This window comes from Patella vulgata, chromosome 6 (genome assembly GCF_932274485.2).
Source record: "Patella vulgata chromosome 6, xgPatVulg1.2, whole genome shotgun sequence".
NCBI lineage: Eukaryota > Metazoa > Mollusca > Gastropoda > Patellidae > Patella > Patella vulgata.
In genome coordinates this window covers 11,488,591-11,504,100 of record NC_065884.2, presented here as the reverse complement: position 1 = coordinate 11,504,100, position 15,510 = coordinate 11,488,591, and the positions used below count along the sequence as shown (strand labels likewise).

General features: G+C 37.0%; 1 protein-coding gene and 1 long non-coding RNA gene across 2 annotated transcripts in view; one reads left to right on the top strand and one right to left on the bottom strand.

Annotated features, from left to right (window-relative positions):
* Positions 1-4,282: 4,282 nt before the first annotated feature.
* The window catches only part of LOC126825295 (uncharacterized), a 15,470-nt gene continuing 4,242 nt past the window's right edge, over positions 4,283-15,510 (bottom strand). The window contains exons 2-3 of the long non-coding RNA XR_007681872.2: positions 6,346-6,431; positions 4,283-4,565 (exon numbers count right to left, since the gene is read on the bottom strand). This is a non-coding gene — a long non-coding RNA (uncharacterized LOC126825295). The remainder of the gene's footprint in view (positions 4,566-6,345; positions 6,432-15,510) is intronic.
* The window catches only part of LOC126825257 (protein SPT2 homolog), a 21,368-nt gene continuing 19,156 nt past the window's right edge, over positions 13,299-15,510 (top strand). Inside the window, exon 1 of the mRNA XM_050554836.2 lies at positions 13,299-13,532. Within this exon, the coding sequence (XP_050410793.1) occupies positions 13,473-13,532 (60 nt within the window). The 5' untranslated portion in view covers positions 13,299-13,472. The remainder of the gene's footprint in view (positions 13,533-15,510) is intronic.

Sequence of the window (15,510 nt, the reverse complement as noted above, 5' to 3'; positions counted from 1 at the left end):
GAATGGCAGTACGCGCCTGGTAAGTCCTGGACGGTTGGATTAATATAAGAACTTTCTCGGCCAATGCAGGGATTGAACACAAGGCCGCCAGGCTAGCGAGCCAGCGTCTTAACCACCTAGCCACCGTGGCACCCCGAGAGCATAGAGCACATGTCGGCCTGTATTGGTTTTAAAATTATTCACTGTCATAAATCTTGGATATATAAAAGCCCATATTTTCATGGCAAGATAACGTCACTATTGGTTGGAATGAACCAATATAGGTGTTAACAATGTCGAAGACTGGATAATATTGAGTTAGAGGTCGACACGCTTTAACGTATAGTCGTACGGATGGGATGGAAACCCGAGGTCCTGTATACCCATTTTTGTGAACGTAAAAGATCCTTTGGCAGTTATGCCCCTCTTCATTAGCACAGTCGGAGCAGAACAGTAGGACGTTAAACCTCGTTTCATTTCATTTTACGCTCTTTAATAACCGTAAATATATAGTTATTATACACAGGTCCACGTGAGGTGTCGTTAAGGGATTAAAACAAACACAAATACAAGATATCATCAGTAGTTTATTAATTAAAAGACATATCCAAATTAAATTCAATAAGCCTAATAAAATCTCAATCTTGGGCTAATTCGTTGCTTTAATCTTAAAGAGCTTCATATATACTCATTATACAGTGTAAAAAGGCAACAAAAAATCCCAAACCTATTCTAGACCAGCCTATTATTTGAAAAGATTATGCACTAAGATTATCCTTAAAATATTATAATGACATGTCACCGATCGTAGAGCTTATTGTGTCTCCCGAACGACAAGTTAATACCGCTCGATAACAATTGATAAAACTCAAGGTGTATAAGATTACATATGACCTGATGAGGTTAGCGCGCTCTTACAATGTTGTTAACTATGCCAGAGGCTGGTTGGTCAAGTGGTCTAACGTGTGCGCTTAAGATCAAGGTTTACCATTGCATCAAGTGCTGTGACAAGCTTGCACGTGACAACGAGCAGAATCGCATACTGTAGTACTACCGGACTTCTTTATTTGTTGTGTTCCTTGTGATCGTAAATAATACTACAGCAACAATGATTTCACAGCTTTATTAGTAAACTGGAAATAACTTTGCAGGTTCCTCGTTCTCAATGGTAATGACTGGTAAGAATTTCTGGGTGAGCTCTAATCTAGCTCTCCTCTACACCCTAATTTATACCCCCTACTTTCCCAGGTCTTCAATAACCTTGACGTGAATTTCCACGCCATATAAGGAATAAAACTCTATATTTCCCACAAACAAGACAGGCAACATTACTTATTTTTGGTCAACCGACCATAGGTCAATAAACAGCTAGAATTTGATGACTATTTTGACAATGATTATAATTTAACTAAAACATAACTGTTTTTTACGAACAACTATAACCACGTTCATTTAGTACTTATGATTTGACTTTATAGACCAAATTGAAGAGACAATTTTATAAAGAGCCAAAATTGTCTCAAGGGCCATAGTGCTACAGCAGAGGCATTTATTCCAGGTCTCCGGTTTCCTCCTACTGCTATATTGTATCACGCCAGTCCCAAAAATGACATGTAGTTTGTGTCGAGTTGACGCTTAACCCCATTTCACTATGTCGATATAGTACATATATATTCGTAGTGTCAAGTTAGTGACGGCCTTGAAACATTAAGTCATTTGATACAACCTTATTAGTCGTTTTTCGGTAATTTCCGTCGAGGTTGGCCCAAAGACGGAATGAGTGACATTAGGTTACTTTCAGACGTCTTGGTGAGCTGGGCTATGCCAATTAGTTATTTTACTTTACTTTATAATGAGTTGATATCACAGACAAATGTTTATCCAAGAAACTTGAAAGAGAGGCCAGTTTTGATGCGAGTGACCAGTGCAGCGTATGGTTTGGTAGGAATGTGATGACGGAATGGAAATCGCTGCCCGATCCAGTGTGTAACCCGCAGTCGATTCATACGAGATCTAATAACTAATGTAATCTTGTCAGAACCACACGGGTGGTTCCGAACAGGTGCTGGCGGGCCCACGGTAACGGCCACGTCCCGATCTAGAAATGACTTGAAGGGTCGCGCGCTGACTCAGAGAGAGTTCAATCCTCACATAGCATAACGCGACGATGATCTGTACGATATCATATCCGGATAACGTCCTTTCACGCCGGTATGTCCGTTCGACGCACCCACCTCTACACCGGGTGATCACTTATGGATCCTGCCCACCAAACATCAACTAAACTGTCACAGAGTAGAAGAACAACAATTCTCCTTTATCCGCAAGTTGGTCAGCCAATCAAGGATGCCAAATTTTCCCACGAATTCTATCTGCACATGTCTGGTTCTGAGTATCATGTTCACAGAACTGTATATTGGAAAAACTATGCCGGGAGGCAATTAAAGTTGGAGTCTTCCACTCGAAAGGGCAATCCACTCCAATGTCTAGAAAATGTTCATTAGCTTTCTTGGAAACTTAAAATATCGGCGTCTCTTTTTTGTAGCTATTGTATTCTTAGTGTCATTTTTGAATTGATTCGGATAGCACTCATCAGACAAAATTTGAAAATATTCACCAGGACCGGGAAATTCATCTGGTTCCTCTTGTATTAATTGTGATAGAAATCTGTATTCCCTACTGGGATTCACCGATTGATTATACTGACTCCCTTCCCACGGATCCACAAATTCCGATTCTTTCGAAGTATCGGAAAACCATGGAGACAAAATGGAATAATTTTGATTCTGAGAATGCGCTCGATCGAGGTCCGAGACTAAGCCAGAATCTAAGCTTTCTGTGTTGCCATATATATTTTCACACTTGTAATGTACTTTAGGATTGGCTGGAATTTGTTCTAGAGATTGTGCTTTGTTCAATGATTTTACGTGTCTTTGTCGAATATCACGCGAATGCATGTATTTTGGAACCAATTCGTTCGATTCTACATCGGAAGGAAATATACAGCGTGGAACTAAATCGCGGGAGTCTACATGCATGGGATCAAGCGTCGTTGAACATATGCTATCTAATCCTACACCACGTGCCTGTACCTCACCAGCACCACCTGGTGGATCTATATCTGTCAGATGAACTCGATTACCATCTGGATCAAGCACACAATAAACAGACGTACTAATCTCCCATATCTTTGTTTTAATCAAACACTTCAAATTCTCCATATTTCTGATTTTAAAATGAAGACAAGCCCGAGGAAGAGGCTGTGGATTTAAGGACGGACACAGTTTTAAAGCTAACTTAACACTCTCTCCTCTTAAGGATCTTAGCTGAAAGAAGCAAAAACCCGCTTTACTGCTTTCCATTTCAACATCAGTTAAAAGTCTATAAAATTCCACCATTTTTCTGAAATTAACCACAAAGACGTTTATACGTAGATGTTCCTGGCCTGCTACGCACGGACAGACAGACCACAGAGGTAACTCTGGAGATATCTGGTAAAAGTTTTGTTGACCAACGGTTAATCCTGGAGAAGTTTTTTTCTGTAGTTGAACACTGTGGTGCAAAACCCACGGCGCCTCAAGAATGTTTTCTCTCAGTTGTTTACAGTTTCTTGACCCACTGTCAGACCGGAATATCATGATCGCAATAGCCTGCGTTGTTAGTTTGTCGGATGGTGCATGATACCAAAGGCGCCCGTCATCACCATCTACTTTCGTTTTCAAAATGTCATCACCTATTTTAATAATTTCAAACTTCTGATCAATCCATGAAATCAGAGGATAAATAGTTTTTTTAATGTCAGAAAGTTCTTTTGATGGTATATGTAAACTCATACTAAAAGTCAAATCCTTCGCCATTTTAGGCATATGACAATGTAGTTAAGTTATAGAATAACTGCGCATGGTATAGTGGAATGCATGTTTTCCTTATTGGTGAACCAATGTCGAATTACTCGAATATAGGGATATCGAACATAGTTTAACTAACTGACAAAAGAATATCGAGCATAGTTTAACTATTGGTCGAGGAATGTCGAATCTAGTTTAACTATTGGTGAAGAGATGTCGAACATATAGTTTAACTATTGGTCGAGGAATGTCGAATATAGTTTAACTACTATTGGTGAAAGAATATTGAATAGTTAATTATAAACTACTACATATTTTACTGAATACGTACGTTAAAGAATTTTCACTTCAGACGGAGACGTTTCACAGATTTAATATTAAGTAGCTAGGGGGTTCATGTATAAACACACACATTATATGGTAAACTATCTTTATTTTATTCCAGATATCCTATAAAGTAGCTAGACGGTTCATGTATCAACACAAACCTTATATGGTATTCCATACTATCATATATAGTTATATCCAATAGTTAATGTACACTCCATAGTTAAAATCCACGATATATCATCGAGGTAAATATACTAGTATTTCTCACTGATATGATCAAGATTCCACTGGAGTTAAGCTTTTATTTCGGTCATATTTTCATTAGGTTTTCCATTCTTCAAATCACACCGGACACACGTAACACATCCATATCCCCAAACTAAAGTTAGTCAATAGTTCCTCTATATTCTGTAAATACAAAAAACAAACGGGTTGTTAGCTATGTGAACTCTTCGAATGTTAAATGCCACATACATTTTATTTCTGACATTCTAGAAATTATTTTCTACAGCGCACACCCATACGATACCTTTGCTAAAAACGATGGGATAGATCTAATGTGTTTGTGAAACGGCAGCAGAGTTCGGTCTTCATTTCTAAACAACAACTATCCCTGACAATGACGGGCCAAATTAATGTTTAAAATAGTTTTATTTAACGTCCGCTTCCACCGAAGTGATATCGTCATCAAATAAATACAAACCAATGTGTCCTTACATACAGGTGACAATAAATATAATTGTTCACCTGTTGTAATTACCTGTCAGTGTTTATCTGATCGCACCTGACAGATAATCCCATCAGAATATATAGATATATATATAATCCAAGTAAGGTATATTTTAACGCTGTAATTATTTCTAGAGACAATAGAACGATAGGAACGCGTATCGGATAAATGATAATTATAGTATATGAATCCACAGGCACTTGAAGGGATTAAAATAAAACTTATTACTACTGCTTGACTATATATTACAGTATGTACTACTGCTTGACTATATTACAGTATGTACTACTGCTTGACTATATTACAGTATATATAGTCAAGCAGTAGTAAGAAGTTTTATGCTAATCCCTTCAAGTTCCTGCGTATGAATCTTACTTTTAAGTATTTGAATCTTTAAAGTAACAATATTATTATTCATTTATAGGGGAAAATTTCTCACAGTACACTGTATGGCGCATATCCGTCTTCATGATCCTAATATACCGTTTGTTGCAGAACAGTGGGACTTAAACTCCAGTTTATTTCAATTTCCGATCTATTTATAAATGCATACATGCGACAGAAAAAGAAGAGAGAGAAACAAACTAAGTCATTTCGGGATTAACATATGGTTTAATTTTATTTCAATAATTCGCTTGCGCGTAGGGGTCTTTAGCAGTGGGAGGAAACGGAGGACCCGGAAAAAAACCACGGGGTTGGACAGGCGACCCTACTCCTTGTCACGTACAACCGGGGATTCGAAACCACGCCAGTTGACTCAATGACAGGCCTTATGATACAGCGCTCACGTGCTAACTATTGCTAACCATTCGGCCATCTAACCCCCACTTCATCTAGTACTTTATTTTCTGATTTCTTACCTGTATTCGTTACGGTAATCCATGTATAATAAATACATATTATCGGAATAAAACAGAATAATAAACTATAATTATATATTTATCCTGCAGAATAAAACTTTATATATCACACTAAAACACTCACCGACCGAATAGAACTGCAATAGAATATTAATTTATCAGGTATAACTGCAATAGAACACTTCATCACGTATAAATGAAGAAAATGGGGTTTAGCGTCCTACTTCTCTGCACCGACTGGGATAATGAAGACGGTCATCACGTATAACTATGTGGACTTTATTTCTTATTATGGAAGACCAAATAGCTCTTTATTCAGTATTATTAATTCTTAGGTTTCTATTCATAGTTCTTAATTCTTCTCTCTTCATTTGTTGTCGTATTTTGACATTTGTACACTAAAATTGATTTTAAATACAAATATTAACTTGAGTATACAAAGGTCGAAATACGACAACAAATGAAGAAAACAGATTTAAGAACTATGAATTAAGAAATGAGAATTATGATACTGAATAAAGAGCTGTTTGGTCTTCCATACCGTATAACTCCATCGTATTTCATTAACTCAATACTACGTCATCAAACATCTACTAACCTATATCCTGTCTCATCTCCGCATCGCCGGTTTCTTTCATGTTCCCATCGTTTTCTTCAGTGTTTCTTGTCGGTTTCTTTGATGTACTACAAACCAGTCAGGTGAAATGAATAAACGGATTAGTATCAAGTAGGGGAGTTAATCCTCGAAACTAATACAATTCAGTAAATGTAACAGTTTAAAGAATAACGGGGGAGAGCTCTACATTAAATTATAACAATTATAAATTATGTTTATTTTATGGTCAAAAGGGTAATAATTCGAAATATTTTACAATATTTATGAGGATAAAGAATAAATTTCCGCGGTATTAAAATTTAAAATACATGTAATTTGTGAAGTCGGTTAAAATGGAATTTAAGTTTTTATTCTTTTTTAAAAAAATTTCCCCGACTTTGTCTTAAAGAGAAATGAAACGAAATGGGGTTTCACGTCCTATTTTTCTGCACCGATGTCTTAAAAAATAATAAGCACTCAACAGATTTAGGCTAATCGAAAAAATATATAATTTCAGGTTTGACGTTATTTCAATAAACTATTACACACAGAATGTTCAGTTTACAATCATGATTAAAATGCAGATCTATACTTCGTTTCGTTTTGTATACTTTCGTTGGCCTACACTACATGTGTAGTACAGATAATTTAAACGAAATTTTGAACTATAAAAAACGAAACGAAATGGGATCTGTGTGCGTCTCTAGATTTTGCGTCGTCCGGGGTGGTCCTTGCGTATCACGCCTCCAACCCCAACCCCAACCCCAACCTCAACAGAACGCAATACACATAAAACATACTTAAAATGTTAAAAGAAAATTGTGTTACTGTCTGATTCATCGTAAATTTTAAACGGATTTCTTCGATTATGAACAAACTACTTAACGTTGGTTATTATAAACATACCTGTGTGTTTGTAATGAACTCCCGTTCGATAAAATCCATTGCACAACTAATTATCACAACGATGAAAACAAGTTCTCTCTTGAAAAATTGAAATATCACAAACTTTTCCCAGACAAAAATACCAATATGGAAGATGGTTACGTCACTCTGCGGAAGATATCATTTCGTATTAGGGGTGACAGCATAGGAAATTCAAGTACAATTACGACAAGAATCCATGACCACTCGGACCAAAGATCACTCGGTTCAAGACCAGTCGGACCAAGTGATAGACCACTCAGCCCAAACAAATAGACTACTCGGACCATACAAAAAGACTATTCGGACCCAACAGAAAGACGACTCGGACCAATAATAAAATGTTGTTTTAATAAATTGATAATTGCGTTTGTTTTAATATAATTACTCGAACCAATAATAAAGTGTTATTTTAATAAATTGATAATTGTGTTTATTTTAATATGACTACTCGAACCAATAATAAAGTGTTATTTGAATAAATTGATAATTGTGTGTGTTTTAATATGACTACTCGAACTAATAATAACGTGTTGTTTGAATAAATTGATAATTGTATTCCAAATCGCAAAATATCGAGAACCACACTTGTAGTCACGTTTAAAAAGGGGCATATAAACGTCCGGTCTTCGTATTATTATGTGCTGTTTATATTAACGCATCAAGGGCGGATAACTTGAAAACGTGTCTCCACCCCCCCCCCCCCACATATATATAGTAACCCAGGGGTTAGTGGGGTAGGACGGAATGAAACCACTGGGGATACCGCGAATGTGGAAAAAGTAAAATTAAGCTATCAGACAAGAACAGTATACCCGTATATGTAGAAACTGTCAAAAGTCTGGACATACCGAGTCTCATTGCAAGAGTAAAGAAAAATTAGATTGATATTTTTTTTTGGCACCATTATTAATTAATTTTAAAACTAATCGTTGATTTATTTACGTACACAAAATTGAACCAAACAACTCTAAATATAAGAATTCCGTATAAGAATTATTTGCTTCTTTGTATTGTGATTTAATAATAAATAAATAGCATATTGTCTAGCCTTATAATATAATTTAATTGGTCCGACTGGTCTTGTTTTGGTCCGACTGGTCTTAGTCCGAGTAGTCTTTGGTCCGAGTGGTCTGGATACCTACGACAATTGGCATTGAGTTTGAGCGTTCGCACACATAACTACCCGCATTCCTGTATTTAGTTACCGTCTTTTACATTCTAGTAAAATCTCTGCAAATTTTATAGCTTTACTTTTTGAAATATTTTGTTCTAATTATTTGATTAGCGACTCGGATGGGATTATTTACTTTTGAACACGCATGCCGCACAAACACAACTATACATTCGTTTTACGGGCTTTATCACACTTCGGTCAAAACTGTCGAATCGAGAATTAATGTTCCGCTTCTTACGGGGTCATACGGGCTTAGTAGCATTATATACCCACCCGGGCACCCAATACGGCAATAGACACGCTGAGGGCTGCCGCAACACGCTTAAAGATGTTACTGAAGCGGTTATTATTCGATCGAAAGAATGCGTATAAAATTAAAAATACACTCAGAGAATTCGGAGGTAAGCTTCATGATCCTTGTTAAATTATTTATAACATAAAGAAGATAGGATATTTATAGTTTATTCATGACTTTATTTTTACGAGTATCCGTGCAATCAGTGATATTTTAATTGTGAAGAAAATTTGATAGACTGGCGATCAATGGTTTCCATATAAATCTCCTTTGTAATTGCCTTCAATTGATATTTTTCGTCGCCCAAACCCATATACGATCAAAATGATCGCGCTGTCAAACTATCTTTCAGTGTTAACCAACCCCCGCAACAGGTATATTGGATTCGACCAATACGTCACGAAGACATGGTTGACATCGACTCTGTCGAAATTACAAGTAAATTTTCAAATTTTTCAAGAGAGAAATTGTTCTCATCGTTGTGATAATTAGTTGTGCAATGGATTTTATCGAACGGGAGTTCATTACAAACACACAGGTAAGTTTATAATAACCAAAGTTAAGTAGTTTGTTCATAATCGAAGAAATCCGTTTAAAATTTACGATGAATCAGACAGTAAGTGGTTTTTTTCTTTTAGAAATTGCAGTTAATGGAAAACGCTACACAGCACAAATTAACCCCCTTCACACCCCCACCCCCAGCCTTTTTGATTCGCTGCTGAACCAACATGCCAACCGATAATCGCTGAGTATAATGTTGTCCTGAATATTTTGATCCGCAATCTTTATATTTGTAAAAGTAACCATACGCTTCATTTAAAGGTGAAAGTGGCGAATGAATCATACGAAAGTGATATATCGTTACGTCAATTAGACCGACAGTGTAGACTTGTACAAGTAAGACACGTTTAAAGTGGGTAAAATTTAAAGAGAGGCTTCACCTTGAATTCCCCCAACCCGCACGCGAATTATCATAATAGAATTGTACCATATTATCGTTAAGTTGACGTTATCATCTCTCTCTCTCTCTCTCTCATGGCAGGGAACACCAATTAAACATCTGGCGGGTGCCTTGAGAGAGCCTATACATTTAAAAGAGTAAATGTCCTTCAGAAATGGTCACAGATGCAAGAAATCACCTCCAAGATTTTAAAATTTTCTGGGGGAGACCCCCCCCCCCCACCAGGCTATATAAACAGTGTCTATGGGCCTGCAGTCCTGTGTTAGTCTCATCGTGTTATATTTAGTTATTGAGGTTGTGTCTCTTTAATAGGTGAGTTATACAGGGCTGGATCTATTTCATAAAACCACCTGCAGAATCAGTCAAAGGCCACGGGATGTAAACAGGGCTAGCGCTGGACCTAGCCCCAACCCTTGCCCTAACTCACAATCTCACCAACAATCATGTGCCCTAACCCTATTTACATCTCGGTGACCTTGACGAAATGTGCAGGTGGTCTTAATAATTAGATCTAGCCGTTAATACAAAACATATAACATACCAAATATTGGTGTGCGTGTGTGTCGGGGGGGGGGGGGGGGGTATGCTCTACGGGGGCTGCGGTCATGTTTTAGTCTTATAATGTCATATTTAGTTATTGAGGTTGTGCCCCTTTAATAGGTGAGTTAACACAATGCATATAACATCCTTGTTTGAGGCGTAAGATTAATTACCCGGCTAATGTCACGTGATTACATACATGACGTCAAACTCACCAAACTACATTTTGACTTGTTAAATACAAATTAAGTTGACTTGACCTTATTTTTTTTCACAGATTAAAGGGTGTTATGACTCCACGTCAAAACTTAAAGATGCATTATGCAAGAGCTAAATCTGCCTATTGCGGGTCTTTTTTCTGGGTTCACATGATATAGTTCCATTAAATGTGATAAGCGACATAGTTCTATTGGATGTGATAAACGACATAGTTCTGTTGGATGTGATAAGCGACATAGTTCCATCATAGTTCCATGATTAGCGACATAGTTCCATTAGATGTGATAAACGACATGGTTCCATGGTTAGCGACATAGTTCCAATGGATGTGATATGAGACATAGTTCCATGATTAGTGAAATAGTTCCATTGGATGTGATAAGCTACATAGTTGCTTCTAAGTTCCATGATTATCGGCATAGTTCCATTGATAGTTTCGTTATAAGAGAGAGAGAGAGAGAGAGAGAGGAATGGAGTTTAACGTCCATTCGACACAAACTAGGTCATTTCGGGACTAACATATGGTTTAATTTTATTTCAATAATTCGCTTGCGCATAGGGGTCTTTAGCAGTGGGAGGAAACCGGAGGACCCGGAGAAAACCCACGAGGTTGGACAGGTGACCCTACTCCTTGTCACGTACAACCGGGGATTCGAAACCTCGCCAGTCGACTTAATGACAGACTTCATGATACAGCGCGCGCACGCTAACCATTCAGCCATTCAGCCATCCAACCCCCAGTTTCGTTATAAACGACATAGTTCCATCATAGTCCATTATTAGTGGCATAGTTCCATTGATAAGCGACACAGTAGTTCCATTAAATGTCATGAATCTAGCGGGCGAAGTCTTCTACTTGCCCGGTCGCCTATGTAATTTTCTAAAAATAATCATTTGGTGTTAGCTAGATGAAGTGTTATAATAATGATTTGTATAATTATCTTTGGGGGCAATTGTGCAAAAATTTCTTTTTTATCCTAATTCTCTGTGATTAAGTTTGCCGCTAAAGTAATTCTAAATACACAGTTAAAAATGCTGAATTCATGTCGACAGGCCTTATTCTTTCCGATGAATCAATAAATTTCCTGTTTGCTGGTAAAATATTATTCATGGACGAGTTAATGCAATCTGTTTAAAACACAGGCCCTATTCGTTTCCCTTTGCTTGTAAAATATTGTTTATGGACGAGTTAACGCAATTTGAAAACACAGACCCTATTCGTTTCGTTATAATGCCCACTGCCACTGTCTGTATTTGGTACCTTAGCGTGCTTGAGGGAAAATTGAACAACAAATGCGTGAAAATCTGTAATGACTTTTAAATCTGTAATGATGTAAATACTAAATTTATTAATCAGCACTGGGCATCTACAGGGTAAACAACATATGGGAAAACCCATACAGCGATGTCTCAATCAGTGCACCACACTGATCAGCAGTGAATATTCGCTAGGCCTCTACAATGACTGATAAGGATGACATCAATGCGACTTATTGAGTCTCAAATATTAACTTTTTTCCACCGACAAATTAAATTCTCAAACATTTTTTTGATGTATTAGAAAAATAAATAAAGACGTTTGACGTATTTGTAGGTAAAAAATATTTCCTATTTAGTGACGGCACGCGTTAAAGACAGTCATCTTTTACAGAGATATTAGAAGACTCGTAATTCTCTGTGAAACAGATTGTAAATGCACTTGTATTATAATCAACAAACTCTGGTTTAACAATTAAAGCAAGTATATGTAAGATTGAGTTAAAGAGCTGGCTATTCTTGCTATGATATTCCACAAATAGATAATGCAAAATGAATATATTGAAAATTTCATTCAGATTACTCTATTCTGTGCGAAGATATTAGCCTTTGAAGGTTTGGCATAACGTGTGCATTGAATGTAACCATCGTACTGGTTATTCAAAACCCAGCCTCGCTTCTCCAATTTTAAATTAAATCACAATATGGCCAAATCATAAAGCCTGCCATTGAGTCAACTGGCGTAGTTTCGAATCCCCGGTTGTACGCGACAAGGAGTTGGGTCGCCTGTTGGGTCTACTTAATATCGGAGATATCCGATGGCATCGAGAGCTGATTATAGTTTAACTTAAGCCTGTGAATTGCTTTGTGTGGTGTTAAAGGACAATATTGGTGTCAGTCATTATCGCATATGTGATAGAACTCGTTAAACACTTTCCAAATATAATTTTAACACGGAGATCATTACTACGATAGATGAGTAATAAAGGTTTCAACAATCGGAAGTGACGAACGCAAAAGGAAAACACAAGTTATCCCTCTATATAACTGACTGAAGTGACGAGTGATAACAGATACATGGGCGAATTTCTGCTAACTAATAATTCCTTCGAAGACCAAAAGTTGTTGTGTGAGACTGTGAGAGGATATCTGACAATTCATATAAAGAATTGATTGTCACTTCCGATTCATGAAACCTTTATTTGTGACCGAATGGTTGCAGGTTCGAGACCCGAATTGTGCGCCGTGTTCTTGTGTCCTTGAATAAGACACTTTATCCCTGTATTTCCAGTCTACCCAGCTGTAAATGGGTACCGGTAGGATGGTGTATATGATTATACAAAAAACTGTTGCGCTCCTTGAAGCAGCATATGTTGGGGCTCTTTCTAAGAGTTCAGGGGTAAAGGGAGGTAATCAGGCTTTACCTGTATCCTAGAGACCGGGATAATAATTGTGTAGCGCTTTGAGCATAAACTTGGTTTATGGATATAGCGCATTATAAAAATACTCATTATTATTTATTATTAATTAACGACCACGCAAGTACAAATCTCAATCATTGTAAGTACAATGTGTAGCGCCATCTGGGCTCCTATTTCAAGGGGAGATAACTCTCGGTGGAAAGTTCAAGAATCGTGAAATTTGTCGCCCTCACAACATCCTTTTCTCAGACACACATTTTACATCAATTGGTGCCATAAAAGGCATATTTCCTTCTTATTAAATGTATCTTTCTTCTCCCAACTGATAATAACACCATGGACTTCAATGAATTGATGAATTTAGCCGCCAGTAATGGCCAGGCTGCTGATAAAAAGGTATGTATGTGTAGACGTAATCATTTTTTTTAAAAAAGATCTTGTCATCCAGGGAGTGTAAATGAAGGGAGTAGAACTTAGGCTCCGTTTTCCCATTTGGTTTTAATGGATATAACCATTTTCTTGAAGTAGTATATATACATGTACATACCGTTTAGATAATTAGAGACAGGTTTTACAGACACTACTTTCTGAAAGGAGCATGGGATAAAAATAATTTTAATTATTAGGTTAGGGAGCTTCTATCCCCTTGAGTTGTAGTGATACTTCTAGCAAATTGTTTCAATGGCATTTAGTAACTAAGTATTGTAACAAAAAAAATTGTTGTGTACATGTATATATTGTCTTGTCATATTTGATCATTGCTTGATAATGACTAGAGAAGCCTAGTCAAAACATCGCTCAATAATAAGAATTGTGACCTGATACTCTAGCTGTAGAAGCCGCAAGGCAGCTAAAAACACTGAGATACACATTACTAATGATGTGTTTGAGTTATGCTAGGATTGGATGCCTTTTTCAATTTTATTTTTCCATGTAACATCTTAAAAATAAGTTAATCTTATACTATTAGGACTAATTTAGTAATTAAAGGAGCTAAATCGCTATTTCTTTGGTACCGGTACCTAGAAATTGACACCAATAGGTTGCAACGCAATAATTAGTTCCTTTAATAAATTATCTATATAGGGACGCATAGGAACTGTCAGCGGAGATCGTCCAATCAGAGACAGTTCTTATAGGAACTAATAATAATGTATTATAAATGTAGAAACTGATTTATGTTCAATCGTTTCTAATCAGTTATGTTCGACAAAATATGTGAAGAGTACAAATTGAATGGCAGTCTTTGGTGTCTGGTTATTCCAGTCTACACCGGTAATATTCTCCTGTGGGATATGCATATTGAGTCGCCTCATTACAAAAGGCGATTGGAAGTATTCTGGCACGCGATTCGTGTGACAATTTTAAACTTTTCATTACATATTGGATATCAGAAGCCCATCTTTTCACGGTAAGATAACAACATCAAACTGGGTTCTCAATAGAATTGGATCGGCCATTCATAATTCCAGTGCATTAGTCAGGCACGATTCACATTCTGTACACAGATATCCATCTACAGGTTCTCTATTTGCAATTTTAAATTTGATCGGCTGTTGTACACAACATATATTTAGCCCATGCCTTCATGACGTTAAGACTTCAAACCTGTTTATGGATGTGGCAGAAGTATAATAAATAACAATAACCATTTGTTATGAAGAAAAAATTGCAGGTTTGCTTATTGAATTCCGATGAACTACATGTATATAGTACCATCTCTTTATCTAGAGACACGCCATGATACTCCAAAAGCCACCAGAGAAATCCAAATAGATTTATCTGTTCTATTAGTAAGTGCAGGGGGACTGCACCACACATAATTTACATAAAAACAAATACATGGACAAGACATATACTCAGAAACCACAAATAAACAATTCAAATAAAGTAAATGGATCCGGGGGCTAACCTTAAGCGTCCACTGCACTGTACAGTCCCGGGTCTGTACTCCTGTAGTGACACAGACTTCACTCAAATTTGAAAACAATGTCAGCATGAGTCATGATCTGCTATATGATAATATGCTACAAGAAGTATGAATGTAAGCCTACAGTAGTAAAATTAAGTAACCACATAAATGTAGGTGAAATGTATGAAAAAATAGTCTAAAAACTAAATGTCTAACAGGCTTGTATACAAAAGAAAATGTATGGTTATATATGTTCTGATATATGTTATGTGGGGATTGGATGGTCGAATGGTTAGCACATGTGCGCTGTATCATGGGATCTGTCAATGAGTCAACTGGCGTGGTTTTGATTCCCTGGTTGTATGTGACAGGGATTATGATCGTGACAAGGAGTATGATTGATAGATTGTCCAACCTCATGGGTTTTCTCCGGGACCTCCAGTTTTCCCCCAACTCCTAAAG